Consider the following 27,847-nt stretch of genomic DNA (forward strand, 5'->3'; position numbering starts at 1 on the left):
TGAAGCCTTTTATTTGTATCAACTGTCTACCGCCTACCCTAACTGAGTGCGACATTTGGATTACAAGAAGCCACAAGTTTTATCACTATTGAAGATGGAAGCTACATAGGACAAGCATACAAAAAAAATACATGAGCATAACAACAATTACACAATATCTCCATATAGACCTTACTGACATTAAAGGTTATTTTGTTTAAATTTGTTTGTTACGCTAAAACGGCTGTAACTTCTGAATCGATTGAGACGTTTACGAAATAGGCTATCTCTATTAATACAGGTGCCCATTTCCTGGGGTTGCTGATAAAATAGTGGTTGAAATCTGGTCCATGGAGTCCATGTTTATTTTTACGCACAAAAAATACCTATAAGTTGGACTGGTCTTTGCGTAAATTACGAGTTCCTTCAAAACGGCTTTCCTAATTTTGATGCAATTTTTTTTGATAGTTCATATAGTCTGAAAGGTTGTTGGCGAATACCAATACTTCATTGCTAAATGAAATAGTTGTTTGGATTCATAGGAATTTTGAATACGCATGCATCGCCATACGCAATAGAAAAGTGAAAATAATACAATTTTCCGTCCTTAAACCAAAAAGAAGTCTTTTAAGATTCTTGCCTTGTCCAGTCTTGTAAGATTAAATGGATCGCAAGGACAAGTGTGGGCGAACGATTTGTTCCTGCCGACAAGAGCAAGAGAAATTACTAAAGACTTGCCTATGTAGCTAGTTTGCGGGCCGCGCGCACATAGTGACGTCACTCGGCGCGTCGGCTTGTTTGTGAGGGTCCTCCCACTTTGTGCAGCTTGAGATTGTCAGACTGTTACTGACTAAGACCCTTCATGTTTCTTCTTTAGCCCTTTGTGTACCAGGGCCACGTTACCCCTTTCGAAAAATTCCCACAGCCGTGTGTCGGCATTGCGACTTTGCTTATCATGCATTTGTACCACGATTTGTACCTTCAGGGGCACGATTCTGCTAATTTTACTTGAGTGTCATACGATTCACATCCGACTGAAATCCAATCACGACTCAATTACGATTGAAGCCTATGTTGCATTCCTCTATTTTTTCTTTTAAATAAACGTTTTTATCCGTTTCTGTGATTTAGTAATGAATCATACTGTCTCTGCAGGGGCCCGATTCTCCTAATTTTACTTAAGCAACATTCGATTGACGTTCGACTCGATTCGACTGAGATCCGATCCCGACTCGATTACGATTGAAGCGTATGTGGCATTCCGCTATTTTTTCTTTGAAATAAACGTTTTTATCCTTTTCTGTCATTCAATAATGAATCATTTTGTCTGCAAATTAAAATAATAATAAATTAAAATTAAATGATTTACGATTGCAAAATGATTGTACAGCAAACTACCGTATAGACCAAAATTACCAAAATAGCAGACCAATCGCACACCAATCAAATGTCAATCGAATACGATTGGTCTTTTATTAGTAGCAGAATGCCCGATATGGTTAAAACTGCTATTGCGATCATATTGCGATTCGATTTCTATTCGATTTTGACATTATTAACTTAGGAGAATCGGGCCCCAGATTATTATTTACTACTAGCTTCTGCCCGCGACTTCGTACGCGGATCCTGTCCCTTATGCCAGCGACTACGGGGTCAGCAAAATCAAAGATCTGAATAGTCGCAATAGACGTGAACATAGGGATAAAAGTAGTAATTCTAATTAGTCCGCATTTAAGTTGTGTGTGGCAAAAATATTACGTAAAAAAACATTAAATAGATGACAAAGTCGTGGTGACTTAGTGGAATTCGTGGTGGTTTAGTAGGTAGAGAACCAATCTCTTAAGTATGAGCGTGCGTCTTTAATTCCAGGTCTGGCAAGTGCCTGCCAATGCAACTTTTCTAAGTTCGTATGTACTTTCTACGTGTATTTTGGATACCAACGACCGTTATTTGGAGGGGATGTTAAACTGTAGGTTCCGACTGTCATTGAACATTCCATTCTTGGCAGACGTTATGGGTAGTCAGAAGCCAGTAAGTCTTACCAAGGGGTGTTGGGTTGAGCGGGTAACCGGGTTGTGGAGGTCAGATAGGCAGTCGCTCCTTGTAAAACACTGATACTCAGTTGCATCGTGACTGGAAGTCGACCATAACATAATTAGGACAAAGGCTCTTGAGATAATAACGACAATAATAATGAGATATAGGCACCGCAGGACATCTGAGGCTGATGACGGGGAGTAGCGACCCCGCGGGGCTATATATACTGAGTTCTCCAGGGAGTGTATACTGTCCCCCATCTCCGGCCGGTCGGAGTGAACCATGACGGGGGTAGGTCTCACGCCTCTGGCTTGGCTTGACCGTCCAGAGTGGAGTCGCTAAAGCAGGATTAGTAGCCCTGCTCGGAGGATAGGTGCCTCATGGTAAGCACAGGGAGCGCGTAATCTGCGTTTAAAGTCCGCCGAGGTATTCTCACCCTTCAGCCGCTCATGTCCCTGTTGCCCTCTTGTTGCTATTCAGTGACTGGTTCCCGGGGGCCCAGTAAGTGAGGTGGCGAGTCTCCACCTGCCGTTTTTACATGTACCTAATACATTGTCATCCACTAACATCCCATCACAATAGCCCAAGTAGTTTTCCTCCATAGTTAGCAATAGTTTAGCACAGAACCGGGGATTGTCTTTTTTTTAACGACGTCCACCGGGGATTGTCCTTGGATTCATTTCTATAGTGTATAAAGGGATAATCGTCGGTTTTGTGTCACCATTTCATTAAAGTTGTCTCAAAAGGACTTCAGCGTGTTGGCTTCGGCCCCACGTTTACCTCCCAAAAATTCGGAACTCTGTAGTCCCGAGGTCTGGAAGAGACATACAAAATAATAATGAGATATAATGCAACAAAGTTAGAGAGTGGGGGCTCGTGACGCCACGTCTAGGTATGTAAAATTTGTACTAAGCAGTGACTTAACCCGAAAATCAAGCGTTGTTGTATCTTCGTTATTATTTGTTTGTGTGAGAGAGAAAAGAAAAATGCGTCAATAGAGAGTGCTTATCAGATTGAACCACTTTTGCTAAAACGTCATATCTTCATATGCTTCATATAGTCTAGCAGGGCTCCTGGAGTTCCACATCAGGTGTTTTACATCTTCAATTTTTATAAGTCAACAGAGAGTGCTTATCAGATTGAACAACTTTTGCTAAAACGTCATACCTCTATATGCTATAGTCTGGCTGGGCCCTGGAGTTCCACATCAGATGTTTTAGATCTTCAATTTGTATAAGTCAATAGAAAGTGCTTATCAAATTGAACAACTTTTGCTAAAACGTCATACCTGTATATGGTACAGAGAAGCTGGGCTCTTGGGGTTCCACATCAGGTGTTCCAGATCTTAAAATTTATTATCTCAGCTGAAAATGCTCATCAAATGAAACAATTTTTGCCACGGCACCATATTTGTATCTCTTATAGTTTTATTGGTCTGTTGGAGTTCTGTATCAGGTCTTCAAGTTTCGAAGATAAATTATAGCCTATATGTTGACCAGGCTTAATACTAATACAACAAAGAAAAAATCATTGAAATCCGTTCAGTAGTTCGGAAGATTAGCGTGTACAAACAAACAGACATACAGACATACAGACAGAATTTTTTTTTTGGATTTGTGCTCCATTACTGTTCCTAAACCCTACCCAATTATTATTTTTTTAATATATTCAATGTACAGACACAGTTTTTTTACAGATTTATTATATGTATAGATTGTATTTTTGTGAGCTGACTCAAAAAAACTACTGTTGTATCTATACCGGCTGTCTATTGTTCTATCCAGTGCTGATTGCGATTTAGGATATTTGGGCACCTCATTCTGAAAGACTTGCCTGTTGCCTAGCTTCCGTTTAGTTTTAGAACTCAATGTGGAGCCTACACTGTAACTATAGAGCCAACTAATTTGCATCTTGTTTTTAAAATGTCGCGTAAACCACAGGGAGGTGATTATTTAATTCAAAAATTAGGTAAACAAGAGTTGTCGGCATGGTCGCAGTAAGCTTTGGTCATTCGGCACAAAATGGTCAAAGAAATAATAGCGTTTTACACACGCATCGTAAACCTAAGCAAACCAGGATAAGGCGTATTTCTATTTGTCTTGGACGAGCTAGGGTTACAGGTAAAATAATTTGCATAATGCCTCCCACGGTGATTTTTTTTCGCTTTAATAAAATTATATTTGGCCAAAGTGGGAAAAACTAAAGTGTCTATTTATTTTACCCGGCTGTTTACTACGAATTTCACATTAGTGCTATCATTAGTCTGGTTTTCGCCCCAAGGTGATGCCTTAGGTAAGATTTCAGGTTTCTTACACAGGCCCATCATAAAGATAAATAAGTATCTACATCAGTACGCAAATTAATCAATTTACTGTGCTTACAAGAGAACTAAGTATCTACTTACAATAATAATAATTTCCGAGAACAGTAGAGCTTACTTTGCACGCTATCTTTTGTTTGCTACCTCTGTGGTTTGCCGGCGGTAAGAAGGTAGTTTGAAGAAACTACTGAAACTATTAAACGTACTGAAATTAAATTGCTGAACTTAGATTTTCGTTTTCAGGAAATTTTAGGTACGTGAGAATTTATCAGCTTAAACTATTCCGTCCTCATCAAGTAAATATTATTGAGAATGAGTTAGTTAAAATAAACCAACTTTGAAATGAACATTCAAATAGAAACGTAGGTCTAGCGTCCGACTCGCTCATAAAACATGTTGACAGAGAGACGAATACTTGCGTAGCGTTATTGATCCTTCCAATAATTATCGAACACGTTTCATGTCACCACGAACAAACAGTAAAGTGGACGAGTATGGCGGATACTCGGTGCGACGTTGTTTGTAAGTTTACGTACGGAATCGTAAAGTAGAGGCAGGCAGTAGGTAGAACTAACAGAAAATCTGAGACAGTGAGAGCGACGTGTTTGGTTCAATAAACTTAGCGAATGGTGGATTCTTGTAAGGGCCTGTAGCTGCTTATTTATTTTATCCATAAATTTTTGTTCACAAAATACAAACAGGAAAGAATAAAAGGAAAACAGAAGTGTTATACAAAATCTCTCCCAGATTAACAGCCTTTTGAAATAGATTCGATTCTGTTACCGTCCCTGCTTCTTTGTTAACACCAAGTTCATATAATTGTAGAGTCATTAAAGTGCTGTTAACTTATGTAGGTAATACACAATTGCACGATTATTTAAATTTAATTGTAGATTGTTAGGATTGTGGAACTGTTGTAAAAACCAACCGCGCTACTGGTAGGTTCATGAAGGGTGCATATATTATTAAGAACTCATAAATGATTAAGATAGATAATCTCAAACAATGCTACAGGCTTTTCAAACTATTTTGTACCTTCATCTAACTGCCATAAGGCAAGAACCATGTATCATAAAGATCTGACTACATTTCTACGGAACCCTAAGTATCGACTGTATGTATCTATGTGTTGTAGACACATCTGGGAAGTTGAAGAATTCAAAATGGAGGTATGTAAATGTTGATTTTCTATCATGACAGTCCGAAACTGCTATCTTTAGCGTTTTGTTAACGCTTTAAATGACATTAAAATATTAGGTGTTTCTAGCGTTAAACGAGCAAATATAAAAAATATTTTATTGCGTTTTTAAATTGTATTTATATAACTGAAGTGACTTGCATACATTATTTGAACATATTAAACTAACGGATTTCTAATATGCTGATTGTAGGCACCAGACCACCGTGAAAAACAGTTTTCTTGGTAACAGGAGATATTTTCAAAGAACGTCACAGATTTTGACGGTTTTTATCTAAACATGACCACGATTTTGTTTTACTTAGCAAGCATAACTAACTCATTTTCATCGGGTGTCATTTTCACAAGGGAGAAGGGTCTTTTAAGAACTTTTAGGTATATGAGGATTAGCAGTTTATCTACTCTATTACTTTAGTTTCGGTCAATTTGGCCAACAATGAAAGGTAAATACTTGGTAGCACATAACATATAATATGTTAGTTGATGATGATATTTTCCGGGCGGGCTCTTCGAAGAGATTTTACCACAATATAGTAGCTACAACTAAAAATAAAAACAAACAAGTTTATTACATTAATTAATTAAAAAACCCATAATGATACAGAACGACAACAAAATAATAAAGTAGCTCGCGCGGTCACAGCTACGCTTGTCGAATAGGTGTCTAATTGGCCTTATACGTATTTGCTGGCAATTAAACACGACTACCAACGTAATCTCGTGAACCATAAATGATACGGCCATTCAACAATCCTCAGAAGACAGACATGGCACGAGATGACGAGACTAAATAGTATTTACGCCAAGGTGTTAATTTCAGGAGGTTAGAGTAGCGTGAATTTTATTTATATGAAAAGTTAATTCATGCCCTCCTAGCGCACAGTGTTTAAACGGTGGAGTTAGCATGGGGCTCCGAATAAACACTGCGCTTGAGTTGCGTGTAGCTGCGGCGTGCGCGCGCGCCTTCTTGCACTGATTTCCACGAGTATCCTTCGGCAATCTTGTTTGTTTACCATTTATTGATAGCGTCAAATATTTATAGTCAATATATATTTATTGGCTTGTATCATATATCCGCGTAGCAATATATCACTGACTAAAATCGTCAGTCAATGACAGTAGGAAGAGCAATCGTGAATACATAATAAGGTTTTTCTTAACTATATAAACTTCTTAATTATTAAATTTCTTAATGAAGCAGCTATAAAGTTGACGAAAATAGAAAATATTTGTACAGACTAAGCTTAGAAAAAAGCTTTTCTTTATATTCTAAGCTGAAGCTCAGATTACCAGCTGAAGTTTTATTTAAAAGCACAAACGTCCTTTCAGCATATGAAAGAAAGAAAAACATTTTATTTACGAGTGTGACACATGGACTAAAACAATCACAACATATCAGTAATAAGCATTGCTTTATCTTTACCAAAAGCGTAGTAAGATTTTTGGCCTACCGCTGATATTCCAAGATTGTCGAGTTTGTAGGACCTATCACTGTGTAAACAAACGTTCCAAAGAGTTTTGGTTCAGTAGTTTCTGAGAAGGGACGGGGTTGAACTTGACCACAGCCAGTTTTTAGGAACAGTTTTTTTCTGCATATATACAGTCGTCCATTTTGGTGCCTAACTTTGTACTGTTGGTGATATAATCTGAAAATCATGAAAATTATTTTCAAATCATAATAAAAAGTTCTCCTGAAAATCCTTTACCAAAAATGTATTTTACGAGCTTTTTGGGATCTGAGCCTAGATGTTGAAACAAAGAAAATTTAGAATGCCTGTAAAATAAAGAAAATTTTGGATTTAGATACATATATACTTAACTACTAACAGGTACGACTATCTAAACATCTATTTATTAAACTACAGACAGTTTTTTTATAGAATGCCGACTGCTGATTAGAAACACAAACTCTTTCTCCTAACTAACCTAGATCAGGCATGAGTACTGAGACTGACCGGCCAGCCACCTCTGAGAACTGCAATGAGTTCCTATCTATCGGTTATAACACTTATAACGGTCGAAGATGTTTAAAAATGAAACATTTCTGTGGAGAGCATTGAGCTGGCTCGTTGTTTGAGGTTTCCTTTTCCAATTAGCACTTGGTCGGCCGGCAGACCGTAACTGGGTGAGGCGGGCTCGGTGCATTGGAATGCTGACTAGGTGTCTACGGCAGTTCCTCGCGGGAGGTACATTTTATCTACGTACACATGACTCGCAACTATAGTCTTGTGAAAGCTGGTTTATATTTCATCGATCGCTTTGTACCTATAATGAAGCTTCTGAGTCTGTAAGTTTGGAGCGATTTTGAGAGAAAAATTAAAATGAATGAATATTTTTCTTCTAAATCGCTAAGAGCCGGGGAGGCTCCGGAATATTGAACATTTATGTAGGTGTCTGTAAAATTATGAAAAATTACCTGATTAGTGACGATTAGAAACACATAAAAAATGGATGCCTATTTATTTAATTAGTCGTTGTCGGAAGTCACGATCACTAAACTAACTAAATCACTAAACGTAAAACTTAGATCGAAATAACTCGTGAAAGTTTTCGCAACTTCATAACTTTACTTAGGTACTTTCCTTTTACAGTTGTATTTTTGACGAGCGAGGTAACAACTCTGGTAAAAAAACATATGATATACAAAAATGGTAAATTAATTGGTTGGGGATGGATTTTTAAATTTATTGTAAGTTTGTGTTCCTCTAGATAAGCTTCTGAAAGTTTTGTTCATAGTAAAAGGTAAGTCTTGTTACCACCATTTGCCAAAGTGGTGCTACTTGAAGACATTTCGCAAACAGTTCCAAAATCTCGTTCCTGTAAAAGAAACTTGTCCTGTCCTCGGTAAAATAAAACCCTATATATACTTACCAGATTTATACCTACATCTATCATAATGATGACTAATGGGTTTTTACGATGACTAATTGTTCGAATCTAAGAATAGACTTTGAATAGTGATAGGTATGCCTATGTAGATCGTTGCCTTTTCTACCTATAGATACCTATGTCACCTTTACAATAGACGGATTAATTTTGGATTGGATAAATCAAAGAACAGTTTGTCTATTTAAAAAGGTCATAAGTATCAAGGGTGTAAACTGAAAATTAGTAAAGCCATATTGACGAACAAAAGCATCAATTTCATAGTTGAAACTGATTTGTTTGAAACGTTAATGTACCTATGAGTAGAGTTTTCACTTAAATTGACGTTGTTTTTCAATTTTGAATCGCTAAATAGTAAACCATGTTCCTCATGGTTCCATCACCATAAGTTGTTGTTGGAATAAGGTTTACTGAAAACGTTACGTAGGATATAATCAATGTTGCCGCTGTCGCAGTTGTTAGGGTACTAGAAAGTTTCCTACCGAACTATGTCTTTCATTGCTTTTCATAGACTGTTTATCAATAACCATTTACCTCAGTCTTGGACCATATGTATTATATGACATACCTATGTATGTAGGTACTATAAGAACTTTTATTTAATTTTGTATTTCTCAATTAAATAGAAATCCATCGTGCCACCTTTCTGAAAAGAGCTTTTTTGTATAGGAAGTGATTGAATTTATGTTGTTCTGTCGCTAGAGATAGGGGTAGGAGGACTATGATGATTTGGCGGAACTCTGTTAGCTTCATTGTTACACAGTTTTTGAATGATTTAAGTTTTCCCAGAGCGTTGATATCTATCAAATTAAGCTATAATATAGAGCTAAAACCAAGCCTGTACAACAGTTTGAGAAATGTAATAAATACGAAATGTATGCCTACAGGAAAGAACCTACGACGATATTACGCTGAAAAAAATTATAGTGCCTGTAAAAGTTGGTCCTGCATTACAGACCATAACATAACAATGTAGTTAAATTAAATGCAGTATAAAGTTTTTAGTTCGAATACGTCTTTCAAAAATGTAATTGGTGGTAAAGTTTATGGAAATACAAGTATTATCTAAGTGACCGCCTCAATGTTGCGCAGGATTGCCTCGCTAGCGCGCGCGCCTCGCCGCCAATCGTTTTGTTTGTCAATACGTCAGAGGCGGGGCTTCGCGCAGTAAGCCTGTTGAAGTCATCTAGTCAGCTACAACGTAAAACAGCCTTTATTGTAAGGCTAAAAGGTGCTTTTTCGCTTGTCATGTATAATGAGAGGTTCTAAACATTTTACAGGAAAAGATGTTCTACAGTAAGGCTGTATGATTGGTTTTTGTATGGTGTGGTAAGATTGTAGTGGGTATGTTGTGCTGTGTATGCGCTAATGAAGTGTAGTGCGGGCGAGTTTGCGGTAGTGGCTCATGCAGTTGGCACGCCACCACTGATTTGTGATTTGTGACAAATAAAGGAACTAATTTCAGCACATACGTTACTGAAAGATCTGTTTCAGTGACTAAATTATCCCGTGATTTATTAAAGCGCTTTAGTTACAATGTATATTGTACGAGTTTAATGTGAATAAGACGTGGATTGTGAACTGAAGTGGTTAAAAGGATTATTTATTATTTTGTTTAAATGTGGTTTATGAACCGCCGAAATTGAGGACAAAATTGCAGGGGAAGAAAGGTAAGAAAACATAATTTAAATAAAAATATTAATTTAACTTTCAGCAATGAAGGAATGAATATACATATTTCTTAGTTATTAATTTCTATAAATACATACATCGATGAACATGTTTCCTATATACTTGTCATATTTGAACACCTTTTTTAAGCCTCCTCAGCTTCACCAAAATATGTAGCAATACGAGTATATTAGTCTGTGTTCGATGCCTGGCGGTGCAGTTTTTATTTTGTCATGGACGTTTCATGGTTAGAGCTGTCATTGCGATATCTTTACAGGAGCGTAGATTACTGTCAATCTTGTATTGAAATGTAAAAAGACTATACATCCACTGCTTTTATAATCATCACGATGAGCACCGAGAAAAAGAGAAGCAGAAGTATTGTTGTATTTATCTATAGGTACTAAAATTATAAAGAGGAAAACTTTGTTTGTTTGGTTGTAATGGATAAACTCAAAAACTACCGGACTGATTTTAAATATTCTTTCACCATTAGAAAGCTATATTATCTGCGAGTAATATAGGCTATGTTAAATCCCGGTGCCGGCAGTAGCTCCCACGGGACGCAGGTGAAACCGCGGGAAAACGGCTAGTTTATCTATATAACCACTTATGTACACATAAAACACACCCGAGAAAGAAGAAGTAATAAAATAAAAGAGTGCATAGGTGTTGCTTATATCCATAGAAATTTCTTAAAGCAGACCCGTAGTAGGAGAGTTAATACATTTAGATCCTGCCTTTTAAAAATTCTGAGCAAAAAGCTGAAATAGACCAGTCTATTTGTTAATGCTGCAGGACTTGTGGTGATTTACGAAGAGATAAAGTGCAGTGAAACATAGCTTTGATTCTCATAGACAGATTTCTAGTGGTAGGTATGGTACGTACCTATAGGAATATCTTCACAAATTCTCTGTATTCCAGTAGTCTGTGTTCCTTTTATCATGGTCTTTGTAAACATTTTATCCTTTTTACAGTAGTTCTAGCTTGGTATTTTCCAACATCGTGTAGGTATATAAGTATTTGTCAATCGGTCTCTAGAAATTCAGAGAGTCTCCTCCTATGTATGATTATTAACCAAAATCAAAAAACCCCATCATCATCCTCCGAGCCTTTTTCCCAATCATGTTGGGGTCGGCTTCCAGTCTAACCGGATTCAGCTGAGTACCAGTGCTTTACAAGAAGCGACTGCCTATCTGACCTCCTCAACCCAGTTACCCGGGCAACCCGATACCCCTTGGTTAGACTGGTGTCAGACTTACTGGCTTCTGACTACCCGTAACGACTGCCAAGGATGTTCAATGACAGCCGGGACCTACAGTTTAACGTGCCATCCGAAACACAGCCAATGGTGTCTAAGATATACTTAGAAAGTACATACAGACTTAGAAAAGTTGCATTGGTACTTGCCAGACCTGGGATCGAACCCGCGCCCTCATACTTGAGAGATTGGTCCTTTACCCACTAGGCCACCACGACAAAATCAAAAAACCCCATTTAACAGAATATTTTGAACAATGCAAATTATTTGGGTCGTTATTGAGTTTGTGCCTCTCCTCTCAGAAAGAATTGTTTCATAAATATGAGGCTCCTTTGTTGACTTGACCTGCCCATACCACAAGAATAAGAAAATAAAAGAAAACTGTACAGCATACCACAAGAAAACATCTAAAGTTTCCTCAGACGAAATTAGCTTAAACATTGTTTTCTTTTCGCGTCCTGTTCCTAAGTTATTTGGGGTCGGAAATATATGGATTTCGCTTCCATTTCTCTCCATCAGCGTCTATATTAACATCCACTCCCTTCTTATGCATGTCCTTCTTCTAGGCAGTTAATCAATGTTTTTCTTGGTCTACCTCAGCCTCTCCATCCATCAACACTCATACTTGCTTGATACATTCTTTCTTTTTAACATGCGTTTCACAATTTCTCATCGCATGTCCAATTGTCCATATCACAACAAACTCTGACATCTAGCTTTATCAAATTAAGTATTTAAGCAGTTAATCTCTACAAGCTCCTCAATCTGATAATAGCAGAAACTCGAATAGATGACTACTCGTGAATAAACTAACAAGCTTCCTCCTTTTATTCATGCAATGGAATAAATATATTGTTCAACAGCATTTTGGCTAAACGGGAATGATTTATCAATTCAGATTTGACACTAAATCGAAGTCCAGAATACAGTATTCCTCCAGCACCTCAAGATTTGTTACAATATATTCGTAAAAGTAAGATGCGTCGGCTATCGGCAATATAGACGTGTGATACTAAAATTTTCTCTTAATTGCTGAAGTCCGTAAACCTCATTTTTAATACCCAGCTGATGACGATTTACTGTAAACATTAAACACTCATATTACTCACTTTGAACGTTGTCTTCCAATTGAGATAGACACTACTTTCATTATTTTCATTTATTGTTGGAGTTATTTTACAAATCCAAACGACACAATAGCGGTTAGTTGTGCCAACTTGATCTGCATAAGTAATTAATTAAAGGGATAGCCCAAGGCGGCTATTGATTGATGTTTTCATGATGAACTAACAAAATCAGAATTTGTTTTCTATTTTGCATCAGTTCATGTAAGTGATGTGCATTCCAAATTTATTAACATTTGAGAATATATCCTGAATAAAGATACTGGTGATCCAGTAGAGCGAATTATAAAACCTCATATAAGTGAAGCGCAAAGTGATATAGAGGGTGTTGACGTATAATAAAATATTGTAATCGCGTCAATTTATATGACCTAGGCAATTTCTTCCTCTCTTATTTTATGGTAGAGATTCGCAACTTAATTACATTGCCGCCATCTCGTGCGAGTGGTGTTCGTGTCCAGTTTTGGTTTTAGTTGGAGCTGTAAAAGGTGCAGTATGGGGCGTTAGGTAGCACCTGACGTCGGGTTTATAGAGTGAAGACGCGTGCGGTATTGTGGCGGCGAGGCGCGGGCGCACGCACAAAGGCGGTGCGGCGTCGGCGGAGGTTCCGTCATCGGCTGCGAGGCCTATCGGCGCGTCCGGCTCGCCACAAAGCCCTACAATAAACTTTTACAACGCGCATAAAACCCTGACTTTTTAACCCGAGTTATTTGAATTAATATCAATTCGGAGTTCCTCAATGGGCTTTACTCGTCAAACTTTAAAGTTTTATGACAACCACAGAATTGAGGAATAAAATTTAATTGAAATGTAGCCCGAAAAAAAGTTTGATTGCGGTTATCAGCTTCCGAATTTGAATATTTACACTTAACTCAAACAAAAGAAGACGAAGCAATTGTCTATAATAGGAGAAAAGAGGAGACGTTAAGATTTTTAGTCTTGCCTACTTAAGACAAGTCACTATGATATGGATTATTTATGTTATTTGCTAATGTAAACCTTTGTCGGTACATATAATGATTTATATACCAGAGTTCTATATAAAACTTGTTCTTTCTCATAATTATGGTATTAAACAAATAACATTTTAACGAAATGTCAACTACAATAAACTGAATAAATCAAATTGCTGTCAAACAAGCTTTCATTAGCAAATCAAAATGTGGAATAATAATTTATGAAATCTGTGGAAAAATAATAAAATTTCGGTTTCATTACATGTTCATGTATAATCCAATTTAAAATTCGTTTAAAGTATCTTCTATTTGAATATTATAAACATGAGATAATTATAATGTTGTGTTACTGTAAGTGCAAATGTTGACAATAAGGAAAATACCTAGGGTACGTACCTGTTAACTACATTAGACTGTATACATACACAATGATCGTATTTGAAGGAACACATTATGTTCGTGTTTAGTTATGTACACAGGCATGTACTATACCTGCGTATGTCAGGGAGGTGTCTCTTCAAACTTGTCGCATATCGTGTCAACAGAAGAAAAATATATTTTATTTGTAAGGTCGAATGTTATTGATCATGTGTTGCGGCTATTTGATTTCTGTCTATTGTTTGATTAACATATCAAGGCTGGTGGTAGTAGGTATACACGTAAAGTGATAATGAAAATTCAAGTTTGAAACACCGATGACGCAAGACCATTAAAATACTTACTTGAGTTTTCGGCATCGTTCCATTTGCATAGCCTTCTCGGCCTTCATTACACAGCCATTCCGCAAACTTTGAAATTGGAAAAGACAACACGAGATGTATTGTTTCAATGGTTTCAATATCGGTTTGGTCGGTCTTGCATTTGATAATTAGCACCTCTGAGTTGGGCCGAGGTGCGCGGGCTGGCGGGACAATTGTGCCTCGACATCGGCCGCACACATAATACGTACATTTATCGAAGCGAATGCCATAAACGTCCAATCACCGGAGCCTGGTTCCTTTCGAAACAGCCTTCAGAGCCACTCGTTGTTATCTTTGATATTTTATAGGATCTGTAAAACGTCGGCGTTGCGACGCGATTAAGCGACATTCCACGCGCCCAGCGGCCGGCGGTGCCGCGGCCGCGAGGGATGAAGCGACGCATAGATAAAAACGGTATTGCACGTAATTAAAAGGCGATAACTATTCACATTGTTCGGCACGCTCCGAGCACAGTTTGTTGCTCTACGAGGCACCGAAACCGGGGCCGACATTCGCATCGCGCATCATATTATTTAACCTCGCCATTAAAAAGAAAATGTTCGCAGTACATCTATACGACTAAGTTTAATATTTATAACTCATGGAGTCGTAAAACGATGAATAATGACGCTGCAGTCGAGTGGGCTAACGCTGTAATTACTTCGCCTTTATACATACCCGTTGGTTGCTTTCTTGTTGTTTAATGCTTAAATGTTGTAGGAATACGATCCGAACCTTCGGATCTATTCTCTGATGTGGACATAAAACATATTACGAGTTCTTTCTTCTTCGCAGAGTCTTTATGATAAATATATAATTTTCAATAAACCGTGTACTTTAACTTCGGCAACAAGAAACGGCTCTTCAATATTTGCAATAGGTACTAGTTTGTTGCACAGTGTAGCTATGTAAGTACAAAAGGCAACTGATTGAAGTACCAAAAGGTACATTTAGAATGAATGATGATGATAAAGCTGCTCTCTGTCACAGACTAAACTGAACTCAGAAACTTAGCCAACATTCTAGGCTATCCCTCGATTATCATTTATTATTTACCAATTTGATAATGAAGCGAAAGTTTCTTATATGGAACAACATCTGCCGTCATCAGCTCACAAGTAATATTGTTTCTGGCCATCTCAATTTTCACACAGACTGGATGGACTGTGGGCATATCTTTAACTTTAAATATTTTATCAAATTGATAAAATGAATGTTACCAACGTCCAAATTGTACCAAATATGAGCGCGTTGATGTCTTTTGTAGGGGGATTAGATTAAAGGATTAGCTTGGAGTCCCAGAAATTATTTCAGTCGGTATCTCTGTAAATAACTGAAGAAAATGTTTGATACAAGTCATTGTTCGTAGCAATATGATGCTCCAATTAAAGAATAAGTAATTATGGTGATTCCTTGTGGTTATTGCGGGCCTAGTCTTTTGCGGGCGAATATGAGATCCTTGTAAGCGCGGCACGATTTTTATGACTGTCTGTGGTATAGTTGCAAGTAGGTACTAAAGATACACAGATCAAGCTTAAACGTTAAGGTTAGGTAGACACATTATACGTATAAACCATGTTATAGGTAATAGTTTCAGTTATTTCGATAAATTCTGGATGACGTTGTTTTGTTTAAAAGATTTCATACTTTTTTGGCATTTTTTGGTATTTAAACATTGTAAGAGCGAAAATTGTGCACTGATCAATCTAATCTGAGATACCTTTGATTTAGCACTAATTTCCAGTCCATCCATGTATCGAAATTGTTTATTCCCGAATAGGACCCCGGAGACTTTGTAATTGCTTATTTCTGAATATCCCTACAAGAACCTATAGACTTGTCCATAATAAAAATATAGATATATACAGTTTTTAAAAACGTTTCGATTTGAAATCTTATTCTAATGAAGTAAGTTTGTTTGTTTTTCTTCAGCTCGGCAACTTTTCTCAGTAACTCCGACTCTACAACATACACCAATGTACTGCAATATTCAGGCGCGATGACTTCGACCGCTTAACAACCGACATTAACTTTGATGTTTGTTTTAATACCAATGAATATTTAGGATTACTACAATGTTTGAACATAAAACAGACATAAAGCAGGCTGTGTTTTGTGATATCTATTGGACAGAATCTACCTCTATGTAATATGTATGCAATTTTTGCAAAGGTTACCAGGTGATGAATGTCGAGAGTTGTGAATTTAAAAAGGTACGGTTTGTACTTTATCAGACGCTTGCAGTATATAATTATATAGTACCTAATCCTAATTGAGGTACTTATGAGGAGTCTTTCTATCTATTTGAGTTCCTCGTCTTCTTTTCGATTAAAGAATTTTAGATATATAGACATAAGTATTAATTATACATCCAGAGGCCAGGGTTGTGGTTATAGTCTTGATCAAAAGCGAAACATACCTGACAAATGACTACCAGTTACAGTGGAAGTGGCATTTACGAAGTCGTCACTACTACAACAAAGGACACATATCAATTACTTTTAACAGACATTCTGGGCTACACCTACACTGGAGACTATACTTAGCCTCTCAATACAAAATTACTACCAAGCGTTACTAACAACGAGCGCTTCCAGAAAACTCAACAAGGAACTCTAGAACTCCAATTTAGAAATCGAAACTCGTCAACCCAAAATTAGATAACGATTAACGCGTAACAAGGCACAAGACATTTTGAGCACAAAAGTGTAAAATTCAACATAATCTAACGAGAAGCTGAATTTGTCAAAAATACCAGTCAGAAGGAATGGGACGTTGAACCGACGTAGCCGGTGATAATAGGTACTATAAACATTGGACCAAGATCGTGCTCGAGCCAAACTCATAATAAAATATCCGGCTTATTTGCCACTGGCGACGGATTTCGTGATGTCTTGATGCCTTCCTGAGAAACCCAAGTGTTGTGTTTGGGAATAGGTTTTTTGTACTTTTCATGTTGTCTAAATGTTGAGTATGAAGGTACCGATGCTCTTTGAAATGCTGACCATTCGTTCATTCTTGCTTCTGTCCTTATCCCAATTTTATTCAGGACAACGTCTGCCGTCATCAGCTCACAAGTAATATTGTTTCTGGCCATTTCAATTTTCACACAGTCCATCCATCATTTCTTTGGTACAGGTCTGAAATTTTTTTGAGGCTATATCAAGGAGGGAGTCTCACTAATAAATTGTACATAGAGGTAGATTGTTTTCTAAAAAAAAACATGATTCTAACGTCGAAATTTATCAGTATTTCATACATTTTTAGACCTTATAGGTACAATTGCTTATTGCTTACATAAAGAGTATGTTGCCAATTTGTTTGCCATCAAATAACATCGATGGCGTAATAGGGTAGCTCGGTAATGTTCGGTAGGTAATTGAATTTATACGTGTCTCTAAAATCAATATTTGTTTCATGACACCTTTTGAGAATCATTGCGATGTGACATTTAAAAACAAAGTAGTATTTCACGATTTTAATCCGGTGTGGAAAACTTCAAAATTTGCCTTCGTTGCACTGTTTTCAGGCATGAATCGTTAGTTAATTATTTGAATAAATAATAGGCCCTTTCCTGGTGTAAAAAAATATAAGAAAATCTTGGGTGTAGCTTTTATTTTATTTATTTATTGGTTTACCAACAATTGAATACACTAGTATGGACATAAAAAAACAATCAAAACAGATAAACAATAGTGCACAACCAGTTACAGGTAAACTCAGCATTCATATGGTAGTTGTACGTATGCAAAAAGTAACGATGAATTATATAGGAACTACTACTAAGTTACATATTACATAAAAAAAGAATAGTAAAACTAGGTACGTGTTTAACAATATACAAAAAAAAAAATGAGCACAGAAAAGTATGCATAATCAATCCTTTTCTAGACTTAACAAGTCTTTGACTTCAGAGTGCACAGAGAGTCAAAGTGTAGGTCAATAAGATCGCTACAGTCATTAATGGTCTTGCTTAACCTCGCAACAGGGGAATCAATGAATTAAACTTCGACATCATCTTTATCGGTCGTTACCGACGGCAGGTCAGAAGCTAGGAAGCCTGACAATCTGTCTCAACTATACTTCTATGCTTTAGTTTTTTATTTTTATGTACTTATTATCGTCTGAAATAAATTGATGTTACATATTATAATTACATATTATATTATAATAAGGATATTTTTTTAATAAACGATGTACATTTGTTTATCAGGATGGCAGCTTCGCACATCCTGAGCGCAGTGGAGCCGACGGTAGGTGGTGGCAGTTCCCGCAGCGGCCGCGAGCGTGAAGTCAATGTGGCACTCGACGACAGAGAGCTGTGGGTCAGATTCCAGACGCTCACCAATGAGATGATAGTCACTAAGAATGGAAGGTAAGATTGTTTGAAAATGTAGGAAATTCCATTATTAAATGGTCTAGTAGGTATGGTAGAGCGATTGATAGTTTAGCTCTTTGTTTGTAAAACTGATCCAGATGATTCGTTTTTGTTTTACCGCCTCGACCGACATTCAGGAAAATCTATACATATAATAAATCTGTAGAAAAGTAATTTTTGTACATTGAAGAAATTGACAAAAAAAATAGCCAGCATGTTAAAGGATAACTAACAGAACCCATTTCCATCATTTTTGTCATTTTTGTCTGTTTGTCTGTTTGTCTGTTTATCTGTTTGTTTGTTCGGGATTCACGTAAAATCTACGAATTCAATGCAGACAATGCTTATATACAAAAATTCTACGTAACTTGGGGTATTATTTCGTTTTTGTTTCATCGAAATCGATTCACTCTATCAAAAGATATGATTAATTTTGTGAATTCAAGATGTAAAATATTACGACACGCAATCTGTTTGTCAAAACTGTACATTTGAATGTTGTACTTATATTAGTTGATCGGCTTATTATTAACCTTTACACAGAAAATCACACCTTCATAAGTAACTTCGGAAGAAAAAAAAATATGAAAATTTTGTTTAGCCAAGGTTAAAGTAGCTCCATCTGTGGTAATCTGTGTTAAATAAAATACATAAAATTTGACAAAGGAGCGAGGTAGTAAGGCGATTATCACACTGCCCCGCATGATGCAGCGTAGTGCGTGGATGCGTTTTTTTCCATTGTATGGAAATATCTCCGTTTGTATGGAAAACACGCATAGTCCAACACACTGAAAATGCATCCACGCGCGTTCATGCGGATCACGCACATACATGCGGAGAAACACGCACCCCCGCGCGTAGGTGCGGGGCGAGACGCAAGGTATGGCACACTGAATCCCGCAGTGACGCGCGTGATTTTGAATGGGCCTGACGTGTATATTTGAAAATGGAAGCCGCCGTGCGTGAATCTACAAAACGCACCTTCGCGCGTGAGTGCGCGAAAAACTCGCACGATGATGCAGATCTGCACTCCCGCAGGAACGCGCGTAGGTGCGTCGACACGCAAGATGCAGCGTTATGCGGGGCAGTGTGAAGATCACCTAAATGACAATAAATTACCATACATTCTTTATAGAGGATTATTATTTCAACAGATGGAGTTGTGTATTTACCGTAATTCACCATATTTTAACACGTAGTGTAATTTTTCGATAGACATTTCAATAGTGTTTGTCAGTTTGCCGTGCCACATCAAAATCCAATTATAATTATTACCTTGATGAAAGGAAAATTAATAGTTCTCAGCCAAATTTAAAACGGTGCCATCTAAATTATTTTTTGAACATTATGTCAAAAATGATGACTTTAGTATAACAATTAATTATCATTTAAAGTTACAGATGGAGTTCATATCAGGATTTTTTCATAAACATAGTTTAGCTTATCTTCCACTAATGTGGTGGCCTTAAAACAAATTACTTTGAGTGAGTAGTATTAAGTAGACCTTAATTATTTTTTCTGATGCAGAATATGTAAACTTAATCCTAGAAGAAATGAGGATCTGTCTCTCGCAAGCGCTGCTAAGCGTGAGGTAGGTAGGTAATGTAGGATTCTGTAGCTTTAAGAACAAGCCCAGATACAAAGTCTAGATAAGAAATGGGAGCTTTCTCGATTTAATACCATACACACGTAAAATGCTTTATGCGTCTGAAAACGTACAAATTGCGCGTCGCATACCAGAGACATGCTTACTTTCAACTTCTGATCGCAAATACACTGGTCACGATTACGAACAGTCTCAGTAAGCCGAGCCAAGTCTAAAAAAAAACACCTTTTATATAAAACTACGTTTGATGTCATTCCATCACAAAAACAGAATTGTTTTTTGTTGCATATCCTATCCACCTGTATCCTATCCTAATCCAGCATGCATTGCAGGTGTGCATTGCACAAAAACCAATGGTATCCTATTCGAGAAGTCAAAAGAGTCGACCTGCCAACGTCAGCTTCTGCGTTAAGCAAGTGTTCTTAATAGTACCATCAGAATTACATTCATCGTTGAATGAGGTGAATAAATTTTCAGAAACCACAATAACAGTAGGAGCCAAAGCATATGATCGCTCTGATTTGTTCGTTCATCAGATCTTTGAAAGTGTTTCGGTGGATACTTACTGTCGTCCTGTGTGACACAAAATATGGTATATAAACGTCCTCCGCAAGAGCGAAATTTTCCCGGTGTGCGGTAGTGACGCACAGTATACAACACTTATGTTTCTTTCGATTTGCTGGCTCCACCAAGAAATGAGAAATTGCAAGCGTACATTATGAAAATCTTGGCAAAACTGCAGGTTTCAAGTACGAACACATGAAGTGGACTCTCACAGATACGTACATTTTGCCTATTCGTGAACTAATGCAAACATTTCGGTGGAGTCCCGGCTTAGGCCTCCCCCACATTAGGCGTGCGCGATCCTCGGGCGTGTGAGTAGCGCGGGCGCCGCGCGTGCGTCGCGAGCGCGCTGCGTGAGCGTCGCGTTTTGCTGCCCTGCACCGCGCACGCGCCGCTCTCCTTGACGTTTAACTGCTAAGGCGTTTAGCGGGCGGCGGGGATAGCGGGCGAAGGGGTAAGAACGCAACTCGAGAGCCGCGTGCTCGCCGCGAGCGCGTCGCTTGCACTCTTCACACATGCCGCAGGGCAGCAAAACGCGACGTTCATGCAGCGTGCTCGCGACGCCCGCGCTACTCACACGCCCGAGGATCGCGCACGCCTAATGTGGGGTCAGCCTTACCATAGTGAGTAAGTGCACAGAAAATCCCCGTCATACAAGTGTTTCTCCCCAGTAGTGAAACTATGCGCCTGCTGATGATGATGACTCATTTTATCATCCATCCAGCTATTCCCCAACTATGTTGGTGTTGGCTTCCAGTCACCGAATCTGTTTGAGTACCAATATTTTGCTTGGAGCGACTACCTATCTACCTATCTTCAATCCAGTCAACTACACAAGCCGATATCCATGGTAAGACTGACAGACTTTCTGGCTTCTGATTAGTCGCAGCAGCTGCAGAAAATGTACAAATGACAGCTCTGTCAGATTCAAAGCATATAGACATAGATTATAACTGTTTCCTGTTAAAATTACTTACGCACCATACGTAATAATTTTCCAAATTGGCTGACTGGATCCAGAGATATTCACAACGTCACAAACTTTACTTCTTTTGTTTAGATAAATGGTCACATCCACAACACAACCTTGATCAATGAATCTATGCGACTGCTAAGTGCTAATCCTAATTATACTGTCAAGTGAAAGAATGCACCTACGGGATAAGTAGTATTTTGACTATTCTATATTGCCCACGCAGACGAAGTTGCGGGCAACAGCTAGTATCTACATAAATTAAAATATAGTCAGGACTATTTAATAGGACGGCAACAGTTTAGATAGGTACATCTTTTTAGATTTGGCTGTGTGGATCGTGTCTTCATAGATCTCACGAATTTTCAATACGAGATCTTTGCGACGCGAAAAAACGGACTCGAAGACTTGTCTTTAGGACTATGATGTGTTATCTTTTATTGAACCACTTTACAATAAGGCAGAAAATAAATAATAGCTTTAAAATATGAATGATTTGCAATGCATTAGCAGCTGAGTGCTATATTAACAACTGTTCACAAAGCAAACAACATTTCCGATATAATTATATTAGAGTAATATAATACAATGCTCGTGCCTCATGTTTAGTTTATAAATAGATAACAATCTTTCTTTGCAAGTCTTCCCCTTAACGTCGTGGAATCATAGTGTTATTTCAGGCGTAAAAGGCTATACTGTTAGTGTTACTGCCTTTTTATCGTCCCACTGCTGGGCACAGGCCTCCTCACACGGAGAATGATTTAACTATAAATCACCACGCTTGTTCAAGGCGGGTTGGTGATTTCAGACTTTATAGTCCAGGTTTCCTCAAGATGTTTTCTTTCAAAAGGCTTTATATTTAAAGGCAAAATGGTTCTGTTAATTTATAAAAGTGAAAACCAGAGCCTGAAATGATCTTTAAGGAAGCCTTGTGATGATGATGGTAAATCTGTCGTCAGTCTACATGATAGGCGCTGTGTTTACTAGCTATTATGTAGATCTATTTTTGTTTTGCCCTGGTTTAAATAAAAGTGGTCAGAAAAACATTAGTCAGAGCCTCAGAGCAAATGTTTCAACAATGATGGTGTACTTACACGGTCACATTTTGCCAGTGCTAACCGCCGCGGCCGGGCGGCTAGTTTTCAGCTATTAACGCGGTAGGTCTTACTCATTAACGTTCGGCGGCTAACTGATTCTGCCCGATGCTGTGAGCAATGACGGATCCCTTACCCTTGACGAAGTGACGTTTTGTTCTAGAGCAGCGCGGTTATAGGTACAATGTGTTGTGTTGTATGCTGTATGTAATGTTGTCTGAAATGAAGTTTCTACAGGTAAACAATGTTTAATACCCGGTTCGTAAGTTACTTAGTCAAAAGTAAAACAAAGTAATAAGAGATACTTCGGTTCTTCTTCGACAGCAATTTCCAGGATTTCAGTTTATATAACATTTTCATGTGATAGGTATATATAACTATGATTACCTACATAACAGAGACGACACATTACCGACACTGATGAATATCTTAACTTAAATATGTTTACTTTTCCTTCCCGTTCTGTAAATCAACCAGGGGCCCGATTCTCCTAATTTTACTTAAGCGCCATACGATTCACGTTCGACTGAGATACAATCCCGACTCAATTACGATTGAAGCGTATGTGGTATTCCGCAATTTTTTCTTTGAAATAAACGTTTTTATCGTTTTCTGTCATTCAATAATGAATTATTTTGTCTACAAATTATGCCGATTTACGATTGCAATATGATTGTAAAGCAAACTACCGTATAGACTAAAATCACCAAAATAGCAGACCAATCGCAAACCAATCGAATGTCGTTGGAATACGATTGGTCTTATATTAGGAGCAGACTGGCCGATATGGTTAAAACTGCCATTGCGATCATATTGCGATTCGATTCAAAGCTATTAAATTTTGACATTATTAACTTTGGAGAATCGGGCCCTTGGCCTACCCAACCCGCAACGTACCTTTTGGATCTAGCAGTATACACACCTTGTATGTTTTACTGACCCATTATCATAGGGTTGGTGTTTGACCATTACCTGTTCCTGGCAATATACTCCGCCCCGAGGTAAGAACAATAAAACATTTTCTATGTTATCTAACTGATATCGTTTATCTACGTTAACTTAGAACCATCCATACCTTCGCTGTAATGCATGTTGTAAATTAAGCCTAATTATATGATTTTTTCTTTTGTTTTCAGACGAATGTTTCCTGTAGTAAAAGTAACTGCCAGTGGGTTGGACCCGACGGCTATGTACACTGTGTTGTTAGAATTTGTGCAAGTGGACTCACACCGCTGGAAATATGTTAATGGAGAATGGGTATGTGAATCAATATTGCAGTTACGAAATTATTCCTACTAACCCCAGCTAAGGCCCACTAATAATCCGATTCTTTTTCACAGGTTCCCGGCGGGAAAGCAGAAGTACCACCATCTAATGCAATTTATATTCATCCCGAGAGTCCCAATTTTGGTGCGCATTGGATGAAAGAACCAATATCGTTCGCTAAAGTTAAACTGACCAATAAAACTAATGGAAATGGACAGGTATGTTGATGAAAATATCGTATTAAACCTGTACCTACATCATCATTTTAAAAAGACAATGCAACATTAATAGTTGCCTATGGAATATTTAAATAACGAACTAGTTACATAAACAAAAACATTTGCGGAGCATTCTAAAAGGACTGTTTACGAGATACTTTGTAGAGTTTACAACGAGCATTTACATTGTTTCTCATAAGCATAAATGCCTTTCGAACAGGATAAACACAAATTACGGATTCAATATTTATAGCGGGATCTACGCCAGATGATGTGCCTGACCGAGCATAATAATTAGTTCACAGTATTGTCAGAATAGTAATTTTATAACAGAGAGCTTTCGAGTGCAAGGTGTGAGTGTGCTACAGTTTGGGGCTACCGCTACTTCATAAGCAGTTCTCACGGTTGTATGTGGTGCGAATGAATATGAAAGCAAACATCAGATACATCTAGATCCATATGTTGACGGCTCGGTGTGAAATCTGTAGCTTTACCAACTGTTTAGCGGGTGTCTGTACGCACTATCATTTGTAATAATTATTGTCTCTGCGCGATGTTTACATTACACATATCCAAAAAATAAGCTGATACCCCCTGTGGTCTTTATGCTAACAGTCATTATGTATGGATTATCCCACTTTATGCATTGCTATAATAATGTAGGTTTTTGATACATTTTAAAACTGTACCTGCCTGTACCTGTAACTGTACTGTAAATTAAACTTAATTTGAAAATAGAGTGAAACGTGGGGAACTACCACATGTAGGTTCAAATTATATACTGGCTCTAAAATTTTATTTAACAAAGCATTTTTTTGCAGATAATGTTAAACAGCTTACACAAATATGAGCCTCGAGTACACCTAGTAAAGGTCGGTACAGACCTGCGGAGGATCATGACCTATCCGTTCCCGGAGACGCAGTTCATAGCTGTCACCGCTTACCAGAACGAAGAAGTGACGTCACTGAAGATCAAATATAATCCTTTTGCTAAAGCCTTCTTAGACGCAAAAGAAAGACCGGAGGGGTATTACCAGAGAGATTTTGTGGGCACGCATTATCCTCAACAGAGTTCTTCCCCACATCAGTATCCTCAATGTAAGTAATAAAGGTTATAAAGGCTGTATTTTATTGATGCTTTGAAGAGCGTGAGCGCATCATTTTATTTAGTGGTGTAAGCATGACTGTGCATTATCCTAAGTGCGATCCCGGATCTAGCTAAGCTAGTATTCTCTATCTATTAGAAGACAAGTGTTATGAATACCTATTGTCTAAATTTAAATTTATTTTCAGTTGGTGGCTGGTTTGTGACGTCGCAGTCACTGTACGGAAGTAGCAACGCTGCTTCGAGAAGACCAGCGCCTTATCCACCGCGGCCACCGTCAAGACCACGAACGTTGTCGCCACCTTGTAAGTAATGATGTATATTTAATTTTCATTTGTCTATTTTATGTCCCCTAAAATTATGAGTGGGTTATTATTATATTTATTTTTCGATGATAGGTTATCCCTGCCAGTTATCCCTTTTCTCCGGATTTAATGAACATTAGCGTTAAAGAACGAAAACAGCTTTGCCTGCCCCTGTCTTAGGCAGGTCTGCTGCAACATTTGATTACGTGACTACATTCAGCATTTACTCAACAGCGTCCTACAGCAATCCAGAACGCACAACCACAGCTACAAATGGCAGTGGCAGCTACACATGGGTGAGCAGCAGTGGCTACTGGAACTCAACGCAGGGTGGTAGCTCCCCGCAGCCCAACACCTCCCCCGCCCCGTACCGCACGCCCCCGCACGCGTACCCCGCGCCCCTGGAGTATGCGCCCGCGCCTCCGACGAGCACCTCAGCGCCATCGTCGGCCCCTGCCCCCCTCTATCCGCTGCAGTACGAAACTCCAGCGCAACATCACTCGCCATACTACCAGCATGCGTACGCACCGTATGCCCATCACGCGATTGAAGATATTTCCTATTGGCCTAACAGGTTAGTTAACATTTCTGTACCTAGAATACTTTCTGTTTAATCGACTTTCCAAAAAGGAGGAGGTTCTCAATTCATGTTTTTTTATTTCGAACTAATTTACATTGGTTAATGTTGGAGTACTTAAAGCTAATTCTAAACAAATTGTTTACATTTTTCAGTTTGAACAGTTATGGTTACCAGCCTTCTGAGTACGTCGGCACAGGAGAAGTAGCTTACGGCGCGGAGGGTATGCCTTTCGGGCCTACGGGGCCTACACTTGAAGCCGCCACAGCCGGCGAAGGCCGAGCCACGCCCCCCGTGCAGGAACACCCACAAAGCGAACGCGAGTACAAGTATAGTACCGAAGAAGATCGTCACTCGCCGTGTGACGAGTCCACGCTACCGCCACGCTCACCGCCACAGTGACCCATAGATTATACACTATTTATAAAACATTATTGATTCCGAGGCCTTTTAAAGATTATATTTTTTTATTCTATGAAAGTTAAGGTTGAAACAATGGGTCCAGTACCTACCAAATCTTTTTCAGATGTTTTTATGTAAATAGGCGTAGATTTTAATTAATGTATAGGTAAACAAATGAAATTCGAATCTGCACCTGCGGATATCTTTACGTATTATAATAGTTTCAATTTCTTGTAATTAAGTATCTTTTTTGCACTCAATAATAATTATTTTTAAATTTTAATTTTTGACTCAGTGCGTAGCTATAATGTACCGTCAAACCTATAAGTATTTTGTAACACCACTGTACCTAGCTATTTAAAATAGGTACTTAATAAACCTTCACCAGTATAAAAATATAAAACTGATCAATTATTCAAGAGCATCTTAACTCAGCTAAATAAATAGGTAAGCATTTTCATGAAAATTCAGTACCTAACTAATTCTTTTCAAAAGTGATTTCAAAAAAGACATTCACCTACCAACTCCACCCGAATTCCTGATTGTGGTATTAGGACGCCTACACAAAACTGCGATGCGGTGTGAATTTGTACGGCAAATAATTTGGTAGTGTAACCATTCCTTCAAGTGAAGAAGATATTTTTTTTATTATTTTAGAATGAGCATATCTTCATTTGAAGAGCTTTTGAGTTTATTATCACCATGCCCTATGCCCACAAAAACGATACACTAGAATATATGGTCACCCTACTAAAAGGTCGAACAAAATCGCAGTGCATTAATTCGGATTGCAGTTTTGTGTGGCAGCCCTGGGAATTAATATCGAAAGGATTAAAAAAAACAATAGTAGTAAATTGGTGTTACTTTACTAATGATAATTAATCAAACAGCTGCTTCATTTACTTCTGATAATTGTATAATATGTTAGAATGAGCAGGTAGTAACATGAAAGTTTGCAATTACCGATTTCGGCGAATTTAAGTTCGAAATACTTATAAATTGTGGTGTTTTGTGGCCTGATTTTTACGTATAGGTATAACATAATTTAAATTCTGATAAAAATCTGTGTCTATGTTGCCAATAAAGCATGTTTCTGTTACATTTAAAGTTTTTTAATTTTCTCCTCTTTTTTGCTTTTTATTAAAAAAAAAAAATGGAATCTATAGAAACGTGGGTTTAAATTAAGT

At 37.9% G+C, this 27,847-nt stretch overlaps 1 protein-coding gene across 1 annotated transcript; it reads left to right on the plus strand.

Annotated features, from left to right (window-relative positions):
- Window positions 1–9,831: 9,831 nt before the first annotated feature.
- LOC124630507 (T-related protein) lies at window positions 9,832–27,761 on the plus strand. Its single transcript, XM_047164445.1, has 8 exons — window positions 9,832–10,090; window positions 18,386–18,547; window positions 23,924–24,044; window positions 24,128–24,271; window positions 25,093–25,369; window positions 25,565–25,681; window positions 25,916–26,255; window positions 26,414–27,761. Exons 2-8 carry the CDS (start codon window positions 18,387–18,389, stop codon window positions 26,658–26,660), a joined length of 1,407 nt encoding a protein of 468 aa, XP_047020401.1. The 5' UTR covers window positions 9,832–10,090; window position 18,386; the 3' UTR covers window positions 26,661–27,761.
- Window positions 27,762–27,847: the final 86 nt, after the last annotated feature.

This window comes from Helicoverpa zea, chromosome 5 (assembly GCF_022581195.2).
Source record: "Helicoverpa zea isolate HzStark_Cry1AcR chromosome 5, ilHelZeax1.1, whole genome shotgun sequence".
NCBI classification, from domain to species: Eukaryota; Metazoa; Arthropoda; class Insecta; order Lepidoptera; family Noctuidae; genus Helicoverpa; species Helicoverpa zea.